This window comes from Rhinoraja longicauda, chromosome 5 (assembly GCF_053455715.1).
Source record: "Rhinoraja longicauda isolate Sanriku21f chromosome 5, sRhiLon1.1, whole genome shotgun sequence".
NCBI classification, from domain to species: Eukaryota; Metazoa; Chordata; class Chondrichthyes; order Rajiformes; family Arhynchobatidae; genus Rhinoraja; species Rhinoraja longicauda.
This window is the reverse complement of record NC_135957.1, coordinates 22354698-22371196: the sequence shown is the minus strand read 5'-3', so window position 1 is coordinate 22371196 and position 16499 is coordinate 22354698. Positions and strand designations below refer to the sequence as shown.

Below are 16499 nucleotides of genomic sequence, written 5' to 3'. Positions count from 1 at the left end.
GAGATTGCAGCTGGTCTATTGGGATCAGCCCAGAACTGATTTTTGGAATCAGTACACCGATCACTTTTAGAGATTGATTCGGAATCAGAAACGCCGTAATACTCTTGTAGCTATGGTAGTCTTGTAGTCTGCAATATTTTGGTGTGACTCATTAGTTTGAATGATTGTACAAGTTGAAGGCATTCCACTAAATTGAAGGAAATTATCTGGCCATCCTTGTGCTTCTCACCCATGATAATTAAAGACAGATCATACATCTGAAGAAAATTATTTTTTCACCATCCGAGGATGGCTTGTCTGACTTTAATAGAAACTGCTCTGTGGCGCCCCCTTCAAGTGGCGCCCAGGGCACGTGCCATATCTGCCATACCCTAGATACGCCACTGCTGGTGATCCAAACTCCGCTCTTGCGGCTTTGAAATAATTTAAAAACTGAATGACATAGTTACACATGTTTCAGTAATGGACAATTCAGCCCAGCTTGTCCATGCTGGGCCATGTTCCATTCAAGGCTTCCACATCCTTGCTCATTCTACAATCAGTTGAAGGCTTCCACACCTTACTCCTCATATATCCACCTGGCTACCCCTTCCTCGTTTGCCTACCCTTTGTTTAAGGATTTCTTCTGATGGATTGCTTTTTATTTTTCTGCGACAATCTTATAATGATATTGTCTAGCTTTGAATATTGAATTCTCCAACTGTAGGTAACCTCTAACAACCCCCTCCTCCCTTGCCCCTTTCCCCCCCATGTTACTTTTTCTTCCCCACCTCACCCTCCCTTGTGCCTCACCTAGACTTGCACCCATTTCTCCCCTCCCTCTCTACCTGCATTCCTTCCTCTGACTTTATAATTAGTCATTCTTCAATCCTTTTGTCTCACACCATCTTTCTTTTTCCTTCTCTGGTCTTTGTCCAACCATCTGCCGATTATAAAACAAATCCCCTTGCCTGTGTTCTCTCCCTATTACCTGCCACAATTCATCATGCTCCTCCTCTCTGCCAGGTTTCTTACCCCTTCTCCGCGCTATCAGACTGAAGAAAGGTCCCGACCTGAAAAGTCACCTATCCATGTTCTCCACGGATGCTGCCTGACCGGCTGAGTTACTCCAGCACTTTGTGTCTTTTTTTAAATTGTAAACCAGCATCTGCACTTCCTTGTTTCTACATTTCCCCTATCGTTATTCTTCTTTCTCTCTACTCTTTCCAAAGCTTCCATAATTTCCATTGATGTGACTTTCGAATTCCAGTGCTGGTGTAGCGTTGGGAAACAAGGCAGCTGGTTTGTACATATTAAGAAATCCCTGAAGGTGCTGAGATTATTACATGCATCTGTATCTTGGCGATGTTGGCCAAACAGGGATAAATAAGTTCCTCGCTCTTTGAAAGAATGCTGAGAGAACTTTGGCAACCACCCATTGCAGCAACTTGGTGTTCAGTGACTAATATTGAAGGTGGCTCCTGTGACAAGACAGTCCGGAGTTGTTAGTCTTCAGTGTGCACTTGGAGTGTGAAGTGTACCCACACCCTCTGACTAGCATTGTTGATCTGATCTGATAGACACAAAATGCTGGTGTAACTCAGCATGTCGGGCAGTATCTCTGGAGAAAAAGAATGGGTGACATTTCAGGTTGGAACCCTACTTCAGACTGAAAGTGGAGGTGGGGGGGGGGGGGGGCGGTAAAATAAAGTGAAGGTGAGAAACGGTCAGACAAATCAGGGCCTCGCGTTTGCTGGCTTTGCTCCCCTCTCCAATCGGGTTTCTGGCTCGCCTGTTGCAGCATTCAAATGCGGGGGACTCTGGCGTAGCTGGTAATCCAGTACCTGCTCAAACCTCATTTTGTCTTCTGTTGTAGCTGGGACTCTGTCACTTCTTCCCACCTTCAAGCTTCTAAAACACTAAACCACAGAATTATTGGAATAAAAGTATTAAATTCCTGCTTTTGTGGTTTTCATAGTTTCATAGAGATTTACAGTTAAATAGCATGGAAACAAGCCCTTGGGGCCCAACTCATCCATGGTGACCAAGGTGCCTGTCTACTCTCATCCCATTTACTGGTATTTGGTCCATATTCCTCTAAATCTATCCTATCCAAGTCTCGACCCGAAATGTCACCCATTCCGTCTCCCCCGAGATGCTGCCTGTCCCGCTGAGTTACTCCAGCATTTTGTGTCTACCTTCGATTTAAACCAGCATCTGCAGTTTTTTTCCTATCCATGCATCTGTTCAAATATCTTTAAAATGCTATAATTATATTGTTCTCAGCAATGTTTAGGAAATAAATTTTAATTTGCAGAGGTGACAGGATAATTGAGAGATTTGGTAATTCTCGTTTGCTGCCTAATAGAATCATACAGTGCAGATTTGGCCCTTTGGCCCAGCATGTCAATGTCAATTACTTTGCCCACCTACATTGATCCCATTTGCCTGTATTGGGACCATATCGTCCTCTGCCTCTATTCGCCTCTGCCTCTCTTCCTCTATTTAAGTGTCTGTCCAAATGCCTCTTAACTGTACTAATTGTATTTGATTCTATCCGCCCTTCTGGCAGTGTTCCAGATATCAAACAGTCTCTGTGTAAAAAAAAAAACGTACCCTCAGATCCACTTTAAAACTTTGTAGGAAGGAACTCGGATGCTGGTTTACACCAAAGATAAGCACAAAATGCTGGAGTAACTCAGCGGGTCAGGCAGCATCTCTGGAGAAAAGGGATGGGTGACACTTTGGATCGAGACCCTTCTTCAGACTCGGGATAATTTTCGCCTGACCCGCTTAGTTACTCCAGCATTTTGTGCCTATCTTCCCATTGAAATTTTGTTCTCTCATCGTAAACAAAAGTTTCATTCGTATTTAACTTCTGGGTGAAATTCACATTCAGTCAATAAAGGGAAAGAATGAGCATTAAACTGCTCAACAAAGCACAAATGATAAATTTGGGTTTGGTCCCACAAGAGGAATGCAATATAGGTGTGTGACTACTGTTGCTGCAAATCGAGCAGGCCCTGATTGACTGCATTCCATTGCCATTGTTCATGGGCGGAGTGAGATTGGCAACAGGACACACAGAAATCTGCATTCTTTAACTCTGAGTCTGCTTATTTGACTGGGGTTTCTGTTGAGCAACTCAATCCAAAGATTCAGAAGTGCTTTTAACACCATCCGGCCAGCACTGCTAGGGAGCAAGCTGACGAAGATGTGGGTGGATGCTCCATTGGTGTCCTGGATCACCAACTACTTGACCGGATGACCACAGTACGTCAGGCTACAGAACTGTGTCTCAGACATAGTGAGCACACAGGGGGCTGGAAACATAGAAACATAGAAAATAGGTGCAGGAGTAGGCCATTCGGCCCTTCGAGCCTGCACCGCCATTCAATATGATCATGGCTGATCATCCAACTCAGTATCCCGTACCTGCCTTCTCTCCATACCCCCTGATCCCTTTAGCCACAAGGGCCACATCTAACTCCCTCTTAAATATAGCCAATGAACTGGCCTCTCTCCCTTCCTGTTCACTATCTACACCTCAGACTTCAGATATCACTCGAACTCCTGCCACCCGCAGAAGTTTTCGGATGACTCTGCAATTGTGGGCTGCATCAGTGAGGGGAGGGAAGCTGAATGCAGAGATGTAGTCAACAACTTTGAGTGGTGTGGGCTGAATCACCTGCAGCTCAACACCGACAAGACTAAGAAGGTGGTGGACTTTAGGAAGAGAGGAACATCCTTGTCCCCTGTCTCCATCAACGATGTGGATGTGCAGCTTACCAGGGAGTACAAATACCTTGTTTACCTGGACAGTAAACTGGACTGGTCCAGGAACGCTGAAGCACTGTACAAGAAGGGACAGAGCCGGCTGTACTTTTTGAGAAGGCTCTGCTCCTTCAACGTCTGCAGTAAGATGCTGCAGATGTTCTACCAATCGGTGGTAGCCAGTGCCATCCTCTAGACTGCCGTGTGCTGGGGCAGCAGGGCGAAGGCCACGGACAACAATCGAATGAACAAACTCATCGGGAAGGCTTGCTCTGTCCTGGGGGCGGAGTTGGATTCATGGGAGGTGGTCTTGGAGGGGAGGATGCTCCTCAAACTGCGGAGCATCTTGGACAATACAGCTCACCCCCTCCATGACACACTAGTCAACCTGAGGAGCACCTTCAGCAACAGACTGGTTCCACCAAGATGCAGTACAGAGCCCCACAGGAGATCCTTTTTCACTGTGGCTATCAAACTGTACAACTCCTTCCTCTTCTGTCGTGGGGTAGACTGACTCTCTTCCTCCCAATATGAGGTGCTGTTCCCCCAATCTTTGCACATCCCCAACCCCTTCCACCCATCACTTTAATTTCATGTAACATTTATCTTGTTGTTTATTCACAAAATGCTGGAGTAACTCAGCAGGTCAGGCAGCATCTCAGGAGAGAAGGAATGGGTGACATTTCGGGTCGAGACCCTTCTTCAGACTGATGTCAGGGGGGCGGGACAAAGGAAGGATATAGGTGGAGACAGGAAGATAGAGGGAGATCTGGGAAGGAGGAGGGGACGGGAGGGACAATCTAAAGTTGGAGAAGTCGATGTTCATACCACTGGGCTGCAAACTGCCCAGGCGAAATATGAGGTGCTGTTCCTCCAATTTCCGGTGGGCGTCACTATGGCACTGGAGGAGGCCCTTGACAGAAAGGTCAGACTGGGAATGGGAGGGGGAGTTGAAGTGCTCGGCCACCGGGAGATCAGTTTGGCCAATACGGACCGAGTGCAGGTGTTGAGCGAAGCGATCGCCGAGCCTGCGCTTGGTTTCGCCGATGGAAATAAGTTGACATCTAGAGCAGCGGATGCAATAGATGAGGTTGGAGGAGGTGCAGGTGAACCTTTGTCTCACCTGGATGGAGTTGAGGGGGGAGGTAAAGGGACAGGTGTTAACAGGTATCTTGTTGTGGTTTATGACTGTCGGCAGAACAATTTCCCTCCTGGGATAAGTAGAGTTTGATCGTATTGTATCGTGTCTGAAGAAGGGACCTGACCCAAAACATCATTCGTCCATTTCCCACCACAGATGCTGCTTCACCCGCTGAGTTCCTCTAGTGATTTAGTTTTATTGCTCCAGATTCCAGCATCTGCTGTCTCTTGTGATACCAGGGATTATGTGTTTATGTCCCACACTGGAGATTTAAACACATGACCAGCATCACCTCAGGCAGGACATTATTATTTTATTGTTAATGGGAGCTGAGGCCCATGGTTAATTTACAGAACCAGTATCCCAAGAGATGCAAGTTCAAATCTCACTTTGCCAGTTGGTGAATTTATTTAGAAATTGCCAGCCTCAGTAATGATGGTTATGAAATGAACAAATGGGTTATTATAAAAGCCTATCTGGTTCACTAATTTGTTGGCTTTACCATGACTGTCTATAGGCGATGCCACGCTCACAGCAATGTGGTTGTCTCCTGCCTGCCCTCTGATGTGATGGTTAAGCCATTGAAACAGGTACATGGATAGGACATGTTTGGAGGAATGTGGTCCAACAGCAGGCAGGTGGGACTAGTGTAGCTGGGACATGTTGGTTGGTGTGGGCAAGTTGGGCCGAAGGGCCTGTTTCCACACTGTATGACTCTATGACCATTCGGGGAATGGTTTGCAGATTGGAGGGAATAGTCTTGGGAATCATCAACTGACACCAGATCCCATGAATCCCATTGCATCAATCAAACATGGGCAAGAAAAACTCCCCCTGATTCTCAACTACTCTCTCCTTCTGCTGAACGGTTAGTTTAAAGATACGGAACAGAAACAGGCCCTTCAGCCCACCGAGCCCACACCGACCATCGATCACCCGTTCAAACCTGTTCTGCGTTATCCTACTTTTTTATCCACTCCCTACACACAGGGGGGCAATGTACAGAGGCCAATTAAGCTACAAACCCACATGTCTTTGGGAAGAAGGTGGCACAGTGGTGCGGCGATACAGATGCTGCCTTACAGCGTCGGAAACCCGGCTTTGATCCTGACCTCGGGTGCTGTCTGTACGGAGTTTGTACCTTCTCCCTGTGACCACGTAGTTTTCCTGCAGGTGCTCCGGTTTCCTCCCACATTCCAAAAACATACAGGTTTGTAGGTTAATAGGTTTGTTGGTTAACTGGCTTCTGTAAATTGTCCCTAGTGTGTAGGATAGAACTAGTGTATGGATGTTCACTGGTCGACACAGACTTGGTGACCGTAGGACCTGTTTCCATGCTAAACCTCTAAATGCTAAGCCAGACCACCTGCAGGAAACCTACATGGTCACAAGGAGGCCAGGATCCAAACCCTGGTCCCTGTCAGTGTGAGGCAGTGGTGCCACGGTGTTCATGTGTTCAACTCTTCCATGTTCAATGACGTTTCGGAAAAGCAATCATGCCTTTTCTGACTCTGACACCAAGTTTCTGAAGGCCACTGTGCTTGGCAAACCACGTGTCTGATGGCAATATACCTGAAGCCCAGTAACCCTGCCAGGTGGGATGATGCCTCGGGCACCATGTATTGGACCCCGTCCAGGCACGTTGTGGCAGTGGTGTTAGTAGTGAACCGTTTGGCATCAAGTGGTCCACACTGTGCTGAATGCTTTATGCTGGGGCAACGTTACTGGCTGTGTCTGCTGGTAAATACCTTGAATGCCTGTTGGGTGTGTCCCACTGTACAATGACAGCAGCCACCTCACACAGGTGGTGGATCCTGATCTCTGTACACCTGCACCTGGCCCCGAGGTGTATTCGCCAGGTTGCAATGCAAATTCCAAACGGTTTGTTAAAACAGAAAAAGAATCCAGTACAAATCCACGGTGAGACAAAAATGCTTCAAATGTTGTTCATCCTGTGATACTAGAGGTGCCCCACCTTAACTTAGCAAAGTTCCATTTCCTACTAAACATTGGACACCTATTTGAGGAATGTAGAGAGGAGGGGAAACAGAACACAAAAGTAATCATAATCACCCATTTAAAATACTACAGGTTGATTATCTTCATCCACCCTGCTCCACTCTGCTATTCATACTATTGATAAACCTGTAGGGAAACGGGTAAACAGGTTAAAAGGATTGACACAGAACTGGGAGGACATGACCATGTGATAGATCAAGTAGCATAGGCCTACTTTCTCTTAGAAATACACCCCAATCCTTCATCTTAGCTTGGTCCAAATCCTGGAAATCTCTTCCCAATATCAACAGAAGGGCTGCAGTAGTTCAGGAAGGCCCCTCACCGCCACCTACTCAATTTAAGGTCTAAAGTCTGCCATGAGGTAGGTTTTGAGATTGGGAATATGTCCTTAGCTTCCGAGAGATCTGTACAAGACTCTGATGACAGTGGGGATGAAACTGTCCTTGGATTTGGTGGTGCGTGCTTTTGGGCTTTGGTATCTTCAGATTGATGGAAGTGAGGAGACAAGGGAATACCCGGTGTGTGATTGGCCCTTGATTATGTTGGCTGCTTTCCAAAGGCACCATGAAATGCAGTAGGAGTCGATGGGAAGGTGACTGGTTTCTGTGGTGGATTGGGCTACATCCAGAACACTTTGCAATTTCTTGTGGTCTTATGCAGGGTATTTGCCAGACCAAGCTGTGATGTATCTGATAGGATGCTTTTTGTGGTGCATATGGAAAAATTGGTAAGAGTCATGGGAGACATACTGAATTTTCTTAGACTTCTGAGGAAGTAGAAGCGTTAATGTGCTTTAAAGGATGAGACAAAGTGGGGTTTGGTGGGACGTGAGTGGAACAGGAAAACCATCACAGGTCAGTTGGGTTGAATTGTTATTTCAGTGTTTTATGTAACTCAGTGTAACGTAGAGTGGGGGCTGGTGGAATCAAAGGATATGGGGAGAAGTTAGGCACAGGCTACTGATTGTGGATGATCAGCCATGATCACAATGAATGGCGGTGCTGGCTCAAAGGGCCGAATGGCCTTCTCCTGCACCTATTTTCTATGTAGAACATAGAGTAGAACAGAACAGTACAGTAGAACTGTACAGCACAGGAACGGGCCATTTGGTCCACAATGTTTATGCAGAACATGCTGCCTAGCTGAACTGATCTCACCTGCCTATACATGATCCATATCCCTCTGTTAGCTGCCCTTCTATGTGCCTATCTCAAAGCCTCTTAAATGCCACTATTATATCACCACTCCTGGCAATGCATTCCAGGCCCCCACCACTCTCTGTGTAAAAGAACTTGCCCCACACATCTCCATTAAACACTCCCCCTTTCCTTATAACTATTCCCTCTAGTATTGGACATTTCTACCCTGGGAAAAAGATTCTGACCGTCTACCCTATCTATGTCACGATATGTGTAATGATTGGGGAGATTTAATTTTGTTTAAGGCAGCCGTTTATTACGATCTAGAATACCCGAAAGGGTGCTGGAAACAGATTTGATAATGACTTGCAGAAGGAACTGGAAAGAAACCTGAACAGGAACAGTTTGCAACACTGCTTAGAAAGTGCAGGAAAGTGAGCCTGATTGGAGATATCTCTCTTTAAAGCTTTCACATGTTTAAAAACTCTTTGATTTGATTGCAGGAGATTTGCAAAGACCCGAAGTTCTTTGTTGGTGGAGCATCAAGGACTGATATTTGCCAGGGAGATCTGGGTAAGTGATTTTGAGGAGTGTTCCACTGGTGTCCCTTTGTAAAAAAAAAACCTGTACCTGGACACGCTGGAGGTGCCACAACCTCTATCAAGAGGTGCCACAACCTCTACCACATGGCTGCTCCAGAACCTTCCCATACAAACCCTTCTTTGGTGGTGATGGCACAATTTTAAAAAAACAGGCTGATCCATAGATTAGCAGTTTTGTTTTGTGTTGCTATGGGGGGGGGGGGGGGGGGGGAATGGGTTTAAGGAAAATAATTTGGACAAATTTCCATGGGTTTTGATCTGGCCATTTGAGTTGGCAGGACATGGGATCAGGAAGATGGCTGCTAATTGGTACTTCACTCTGTGGTCCCGTCTCTGGGTCACTGCTTCCAGCAGCTTGGCTACGTGTTCTGCATCCATGCAGAAGACTCCGCAAGTACTTCTGGACATCACAGTGTTGGTGTGGAGTGGGTAGTCTATGATGACCTACACTGTTCTGTCGGAGCTAGTTGGTAGTCTATGAGGACCTGCACTGTTCTGTCAATGCTATCAACCCCCAGTGTCCAACTCACTCTACCTGTGAAGATTCTTTGATCACAGGACATTGACCAACAGGGAAAGTTTAGTTAGCTCATCACACTGCGGTGCTAGGACTAAAACATTTCCTTCCTTAACCTCTCTGTCACCACCTCGACCACGCCCAACTCCACCCATAGACATGCCGTCCCCTGGGAAAGGGACTAAACGTATTCCTTGCCTTTGGGTGGATTTTAAAATGCTTCCCCCACGTGCAGACTTGCAATGGCTCAGAGTGTCAGTGGATGTTCTGTAAGCAATGTAGGCACATCTCGATGCTACAAAGGAGGAGGGGTATACCTGTTCAAATGCTTCTTAAATGTTGCTATAGATCTTGCCTCAATGACATCCATGGACAGCTCATTCCATACACCCATCACCCATTGTGTCAAAAAAAAATTACCCCTAGGGTTCCTATTGTTCCTATTAAATCTTTCCCCCTCACATTAAACCTATGTCCTCTGATTCTCGATTCCCCTACTCTGGGCAAAAGACTCTGTGCATTTACGTGGTCTATTCCTCTTATGACTTTGCACACCTCCTTAAGATCACCCCTCATCCTCCTGCGCTCCAAGGAATAAAGTCCCAGCCTGTTCAACTTCTCCCTATAGCTCAGGCCCTCGAATCCTGGCAACATCCTCATAAATCTTCTCTTCACCCGTTCCAGTTTGACAACATCTTTTCTATAACATGGTGACCAAAACTAAACATAATACTCTAAATGTGGTCTCACCAATGTCTGACATAACTACAACATGACCTCTCAACTACTATACTCAATAATCTGACCAATGAAGGCCAAAGTGGCAAAAGTCTTTTTGACCACCCTATCTACCTGCGGTGGTACTTTCAAGGAACTATGGTTGCTCAGTTTCCAGGAGTGTCCCATAAAGCACTCAGAGATGTGAACACAGCTCGCCTTGTGAAGGGTGGGGGTTTCACTGTTGAGATGTGGGGATGGTCCTGATGTTGGGGGGGGGAGTCCAGAACCAGTAAGAACTGTATTCTTACAGTTTAAGAATAAGGGGTAGGTCATTTAGGACTGAGATTAGGAAAAACTTCTTCACCCGGAGAGTTGTGAATCTGTAGAACTCTCTGCTGCAGAAGACAGTGGAGGCCAGTTGATTGGATGTTTTCAAGAGAGAGTTAGATTTAGCTCTTCGGGCAAAGGGAATCAAGGGATATGGGAAGAAAGCAGGAAAGGGGTACTGATTTTAGATGATCAGCCATGATCATATGGAATGGCGGTGCTAGCTCGAAGGGCTGAATGGCCTACTCCTGCGCCTATTTCTCTATAAGATCGGTTCAGCATTCACCAAAGGTGCCGATCCCTGTGAGGCCAGGAATGTTTCCAATGTGGTGTCGGGCAGAGTTTGTTAACGACGGCTTTATCTTTTGCCAGGAGACTGTTGGTTACTTGCCGCTGTGGCCTCACTAACACTGAATGAAAAGCTGCTCCACCGAGTCATCCCTCCCAATCAGACCTTCGGCCGTGATTACGCTGGAATCTTTCACTTTCAGGTACGGCGCTAGAACAACCACTCTGAAGTCACCGCTGACTACATGTGTCCTTCTCAAGTTGTGAGTGGGAGGTGAGGTATCTGGAGAGGGGAAGGGATTGATTGAGGAGAGAGGGGACTCGCACAAGGGGGAGGGAGATGAGGAAAATGCAGCAGAGGGCAGAAACTGAAGGGAGGCCAAGTGGCAGAGTGAAGGGCAAATGGTGAAGGAAAGAGGATAAGGTGAAAGTAGAAACGAAATGAAAGAATATTATAGGGTGAAAGAGATCTTGTGATTATGAAGTCCATTTCATGTTTTATCAAAACATTTTATTGAAGGGGCTAGAGTCAGGTGAAGGCAATAGATAGAGTCAGCAGATTGAAATCATTAACTGCAGCTTATTTCCCAATGTTCAAAGCACGGGACTTGTACAGTCAGTAGTGTTTACAATGCATGTCTTGTTCAGCCAATAATGTTTCTCTACTCTCCTCCAGTTTTGGCAATATAACGAGTGGGTGGATATCGTGATTGATGATCGTCTGCCAACCTTCAAAAACCGCCTTGTGTTTTTGCACTCTGCTAGTAACGATGAATTCTGGAGTGCCTTACTGGAGAAAGCATACGCCAAGTAAGTATCAGTAAAACATTCTGTCTTGGCAATTTCATCCATGTGAGAGCCACCAACGTTGCCAGCGCCTACCTTAGATTCCTCACTACCCTTGGCAAGGGGTGGGTGAACCAGCTTCTTGCCATCTTATTGGGGAGGGAATTCCTGGATTCACACTCAGTGGTGATAAATGCAATGTACTTCCAACCAAAGTGATCAAGAGTCAAGAACAAAATGTTTTATTATCGTGTGTCCCAGATAGAACAATGAAATTCTTACTTGCAGCAGCATGACAGAATATGTAAACATAGTACACTGTAAACAATATAATAAATGAGAAAAAAAAATCAGTGTGTGTGTGTATATATGTGTGTGTATAAATATATATATATATATATATATATATACACACACACATATATACACACACTGAAATTATTTTTCTCATTTATTATATTTATTATATATATATATATATATACACACATACACATACACACACACACACACACACACACACACACACACACACACACACACACACACACACACTCACACACACACACACACACACACACACACACACACACACACACACACACACACATATGTCTTCTTGTCCTTGATTCCCTGACTCTGGGCAAAAGACTGTGCATCTACCCAATCTATTCCTCATGATTTTGTACACCTCTATACGATCTCCCCTCATCCTCCTGCGCGCTCCATGGAATAGAAAACCAGCCTACTCAACCTCTCCCTATAACTCGCACCCTCTAGTCCTGGCAACATTCTCGTACGTCCTGCTCTGTATGTATTTAGCAAAGAAGTAAATAGTTTGCTGGACGTGAAATTGAGTTCATTGACGTGCGCACAAGTAGAGGGAGGTGCGGGTACAATGAGAAATCATGCCTGCAGCAGCATCACAGGCGCAGAGGCTCAAACAACATACAAAAGCAAATTATATGTAAATTACGTATCAGATTTCACAAAGAAAGAAAACTGCAAAAAAACAAGACATAAATGCAAAACATCATTGGGAAACAACAAGTGCATGGTAATGCAAGAGGTGGTGTGTAGTAATCTATTGTCGAGGTTGGATTAGGGTTGTGCAGGGCGGCTCAAGAGCCTAATGGCTGTAGGAAAGAAGCTGTTCCAGACAAGGGGATGTCAGGCTTCTGTACCTCCTGCTCGATGATAGAAGCCACAAGTGGGCACGGCCCAGACTGTGAGGATCCTTGATGATAGATGCCGCTGCCTTGAGGTAGTACCTCGTGCAGGTGCTTTTGACAAAGGGAAGGCCTGTGCTCGGGAAGGATCAGGCTGAGTTCAGCACTGCAGGCTCTTGCATTCCTGTGCGTTGGAATTGCCGAATCAGGCCATGATGCAGCCACTCAGGATACTTTCTACAGAGCATCTGTGGAAAGTTATTTGGTGACGTGCCGAATCTCGTTCAACTTCTAAGGAAGTAGCGGTTATCTAAGGTGTACGGGGAAATGCAATTGAGAAAGAGGATCGACCATGATAGTATTGAATGGCCCAAAGAGTCAAATCGCCTCCTCCTGCTCCCATTGCTTCCTGAATTGCTTGCTGGATCTTACAACTACCAGCACTACAGTAATGTTATAGTATCTTTTCAATCCAAGTGAACATCAGCCCCCCACATAGCAATTGTTTAGCGCACCAGAAGAGGGTTAAATGCAGCTACCAGGCAATAACTGATCCATCTGGGAGACTGGGGAGATGGTACCTGCTCTATCAGGAGGGCTGGTATATTGAGGTCCCAGTGCATTGACAGGTACAAGGAAGGTGGGGAGTGGGTGAGGAACCTGAACATGAAAGGACTTGCGGGGGATGTCGTTTCAAACGCTTTGATTATGTAACTTGAACCTCGGCAGGATGTATGGAAGCTTTGAGTCGCTGAAAGGAGGGAGCACCTTGGAGGCCATGGAAGACTTCACTGGTGGAATGGGAGAGATATTTGATTTGAACAATGCACCGCCAAATCTGTTTATCCTCATTAAAAAGGCGCTGAAGAAGGGGTGCATGTTGGGATGCTCCATTGATGTGAGTATTCCAAGTTGTGCACAAGGAGCTGTGTTGAGGACTACAGTCTGAGGCAGTGCCAGGGAATGCTGCTGATTAGCACATTCCAGGATGCTGGCAAATATGCCGATGGAGGCACTGAAGTTCAGTTCAGTTCAGTTCAGTGCTCTGTGGGAATGACGGCAGTCTGAGGACTTGCCATCACTGGACACTGAGGGGTAACTTCATGTGTTGCAGATTCCCAAACACTTTGCATTGCACTGTTTAAGGAGGAAACATGAGGGGTATTTAGATATTGCAAGAGAGTATATTAATGATACAATGAATATTGTAAAGAAAGACATGTCCCAATAAGAGTATACACTATGAATGAAATATATTTTCCAAATAACAAAAAATAATACTATCTGTTGTAGTTCCCACCACTGATGCTTCCTGTATTTACTGGCAAGTGGCCATCTTCAATTAAATCTACCAGTTCAGTTGCAAAGAGGCCTCATCCACCAGCTGTGGTGCACTGCGATTGCCCTCGGAAACAAGAGCTCACTGGGATTTGGCTTTGAAACATGGAGTGTATTTGAACATCCTTTGGTGCACTTGAACATCTTAGCTCCAATAAGTTTAAAATTGGCCGGAGAGGGAGTAAATGAATAGAAATCAGCAAACTTGCACCTAGTGGGCCAGCCAAATTAGCATTAATACACCCATGGGATGAGGTGGGGGGAAAGGCAGATTAAGGGATACAGACGCGATTAAACAATTGGCTGAAAAGATAGCAGATGGATTATAAAATTGGGAAATGTGAGGTTGTCCTCTTTGGTAGCTGGAAAAACAGAACACATTTTAAACAGTTGTGTGACCATTAAATATTTTTTATGGTCTGAGGATTTGGATGTACAAGTTCATCAGATACAGAAAGTAAAAGTGAATAGTCGGGAAGATATGAATAATATTGAGCTTTATTCCGTTGGGGATTGGAGGACCAATAAGGAAGTCTTGTTGCCATTGAACTGGACTTTGGAAAGGCCACGTCTGGAGTATAGAATATAGAACAGCACAGGAACAGGCCTGGCGGCACGATGGCGCAACGATAGAGTTGCTGCCTCACAGCGAATGCAGCGCTGGAGACCCGGGTTCGATCCTGACCATGGGTGCTGTCTGTACGGAGTTTGTACGTTCTCCCCGTGATCTGCGTGGGTTTTCTCAGAGATCTTCAGTTTCCTCCCACACTCCAAAGACGTACAGGTTTGTAGGTTAATTGGCTTGGTAAATATAAAAGTTGTCCCTAGTGGGTGTAGGATAATGTTAAAAATTGTCCCTAGTGGGTATAGGATACTTCTAGTCTAGTCCCTGGTGGACTCTTCAGAAGTGATGACTACAAGATACAAGACCCTTCGGTCCACAATGTCCATGCCACCCCTGTGAGCCATTCAAGATTCTGAGAGTGATTGACAGTATAATGACCAGAGGCTGTTGGCTCTGGATAGTGTCTGGAACTGGGGGTGAGGGAAGGGTCTCAAACTTGGCAGTCAGCTATTTGTGACTGAGATGAGAAGGAAATTATTTTCTGTGAGGGATTGTAAATCTTCTGAGTTCTCCTCTCAGGAATGCTGTCGATATTAAGAGCATTGTATTAAAAACGGAGTTTCATAGATTTCCGGTGACAATCGGGAGATATGGGAGTCAGATGGAAAAGTGGACCAGGCACAGGGTCATTAATGATCTTGGTGAATGGCAGAGCAGGCTCCAGAGCCTGAAGCTGCCCCATGGCCAAGGTTAATGGTTACAATTATTAACACGCAGTCTTGTTAACCTGGTAGATTACGAGTGCAGCTGAAACAGAAGCCCGGACCTCGACAGGACTTGTCAAAGGCCATGCATATTCCATTACTGGTTTGGACCAGGTGAGGTCTTGCCTGTGTATGTTGTTTGTCGTGCTGGTAGATTCTACTCGCATGTTGTGTCCTTGCAGCCCCTGCATTGGTGCACTGAACGTTTTGTGTGTCAACCCCTTGCCTCACTGCAGTCTTGTTGCTACAGTCTGGGGCTTATAGGACTGGCACCCCTGGGTATCACAGTACAGATGCCAGCTTTGGTAGCTGTGGCGTGATGCTGAGCCAATGTCCACTAACCTGTGCATGGCATCTCTGTCCATCCCACCTTAGACCTGGCACTGATGCTCAACCCAAATTGTAGCATTATGCCCCTTTCTAGCTAATGGATTCTTGACTTGGTCCTGGCATTAGTTCCAGAAATGTCTATGCTTTATGCTTTGGGTCATTGATGGAGCAGGGTTCCCTGGATTCTGTGGTTCTGACCCAGTGATAAAGCCCCAGAGTTCCATGGTGCTTCCGGCTCTAATTCCGGAATGAATTTGGGGATTCTTCCAGCCTGATCCAGAGATTTCCCTGGATGGTATGGTGCGTTCCCAGCAATTTCTCGGGGAATTCTTTTGGTCTCTTTTGGTTTAGGGACAGTAACAGAAGCCTAGGATCTATCTGACTTGTGTGGCTTACAACCATATACGAAGCTTGGAGCTCCCTCCTTCATTTCCAGTGCCAGGGCAGGGAGTTTCCTGAACAATATAGCTCAATCACAAACATGGATCTGGGGAGCGCCCCTATCAATGTGGTTGATGCCCGGGAATGGATTTAGGTAGTTCAGAGGATGTTAGTATTCGGGCCCAAAGATGGAAATCAGGTTCAGGACACTATCTTGTGTTAAGAGCAAAAATCAAAATTTCTATGAAGAAATACTAATCCAGCACCCATTGTTTGAGGGAAGGGGATCATACAGGATCGCTGTGAGAATGTAATCTCCCCAATGCTCACTCCCTGTTGACTCTCCTAGCAACTCCAAGAGAGCCAGAGAGCCCAAGAGTCCAATGTTTCTGTACCTGTTGCTAAACTGGGCTTTCTTTTAGTTCTTTACTTGTAGTGTCAGATTCAGCCTTTAGTCTTCACTTACATTTCACTTACTTTTCTTTCAAAGGTAAACTACAGAGGTCGGCCGTTGCAGATGGTGCGTATAAGGAACCCATGGGGTCAAGTGGAATGGAATGGACCCTGGAGCGATGAGTAGGTATCGGGGGGGAAACACAACAGTCCCAATCTCATCATTGTAGCAAAGGCTTATACATCAAACACCTGCCAGTATTTTTA

General features: G+C 45.8%; 1 protein-coding gene across 1 annotated transcript in view; it reads left to right on the top strand.

Annotated features, from left to right (window-relative positions):
• LOC144593852 (calpain-9-like) overlaps positions 1-16499 on the top strand; it is a 50496-nt gene that overhangs the window by 7935 nt on the left and 26062 nt on the right. Inside the window, exons 2-10 of the mRNA XM_078399970.1 lie at positions 6473-6634; positions 7306-7487; positions 7574-7640; positions 8556-8625; positions 10591-10709; positions 11183-11316; positions 13191-13359; positions 15159-15242; positions 16330-16415. Of these exons, the coding sequence (XP_078256096.1) occupies positions 6473-6634; positions 7306-7487; positions 7574-7640; positions 8556-8625; positions 10591-10709; positions 11183-11316; positions 13191-13359; positions 15159-15242; positions 16330-16415 (1073 nt within the window). The remainder of the gene's footprint in view (positions 1-6472; positions 6635-7305; positions 7488-7573; positions 7641-8555; positions 8626-10590; positions 10710-11182; positions 11317-13190; positions 13360-15158; positions 15243-16329; positions 16416-16499) is intronic.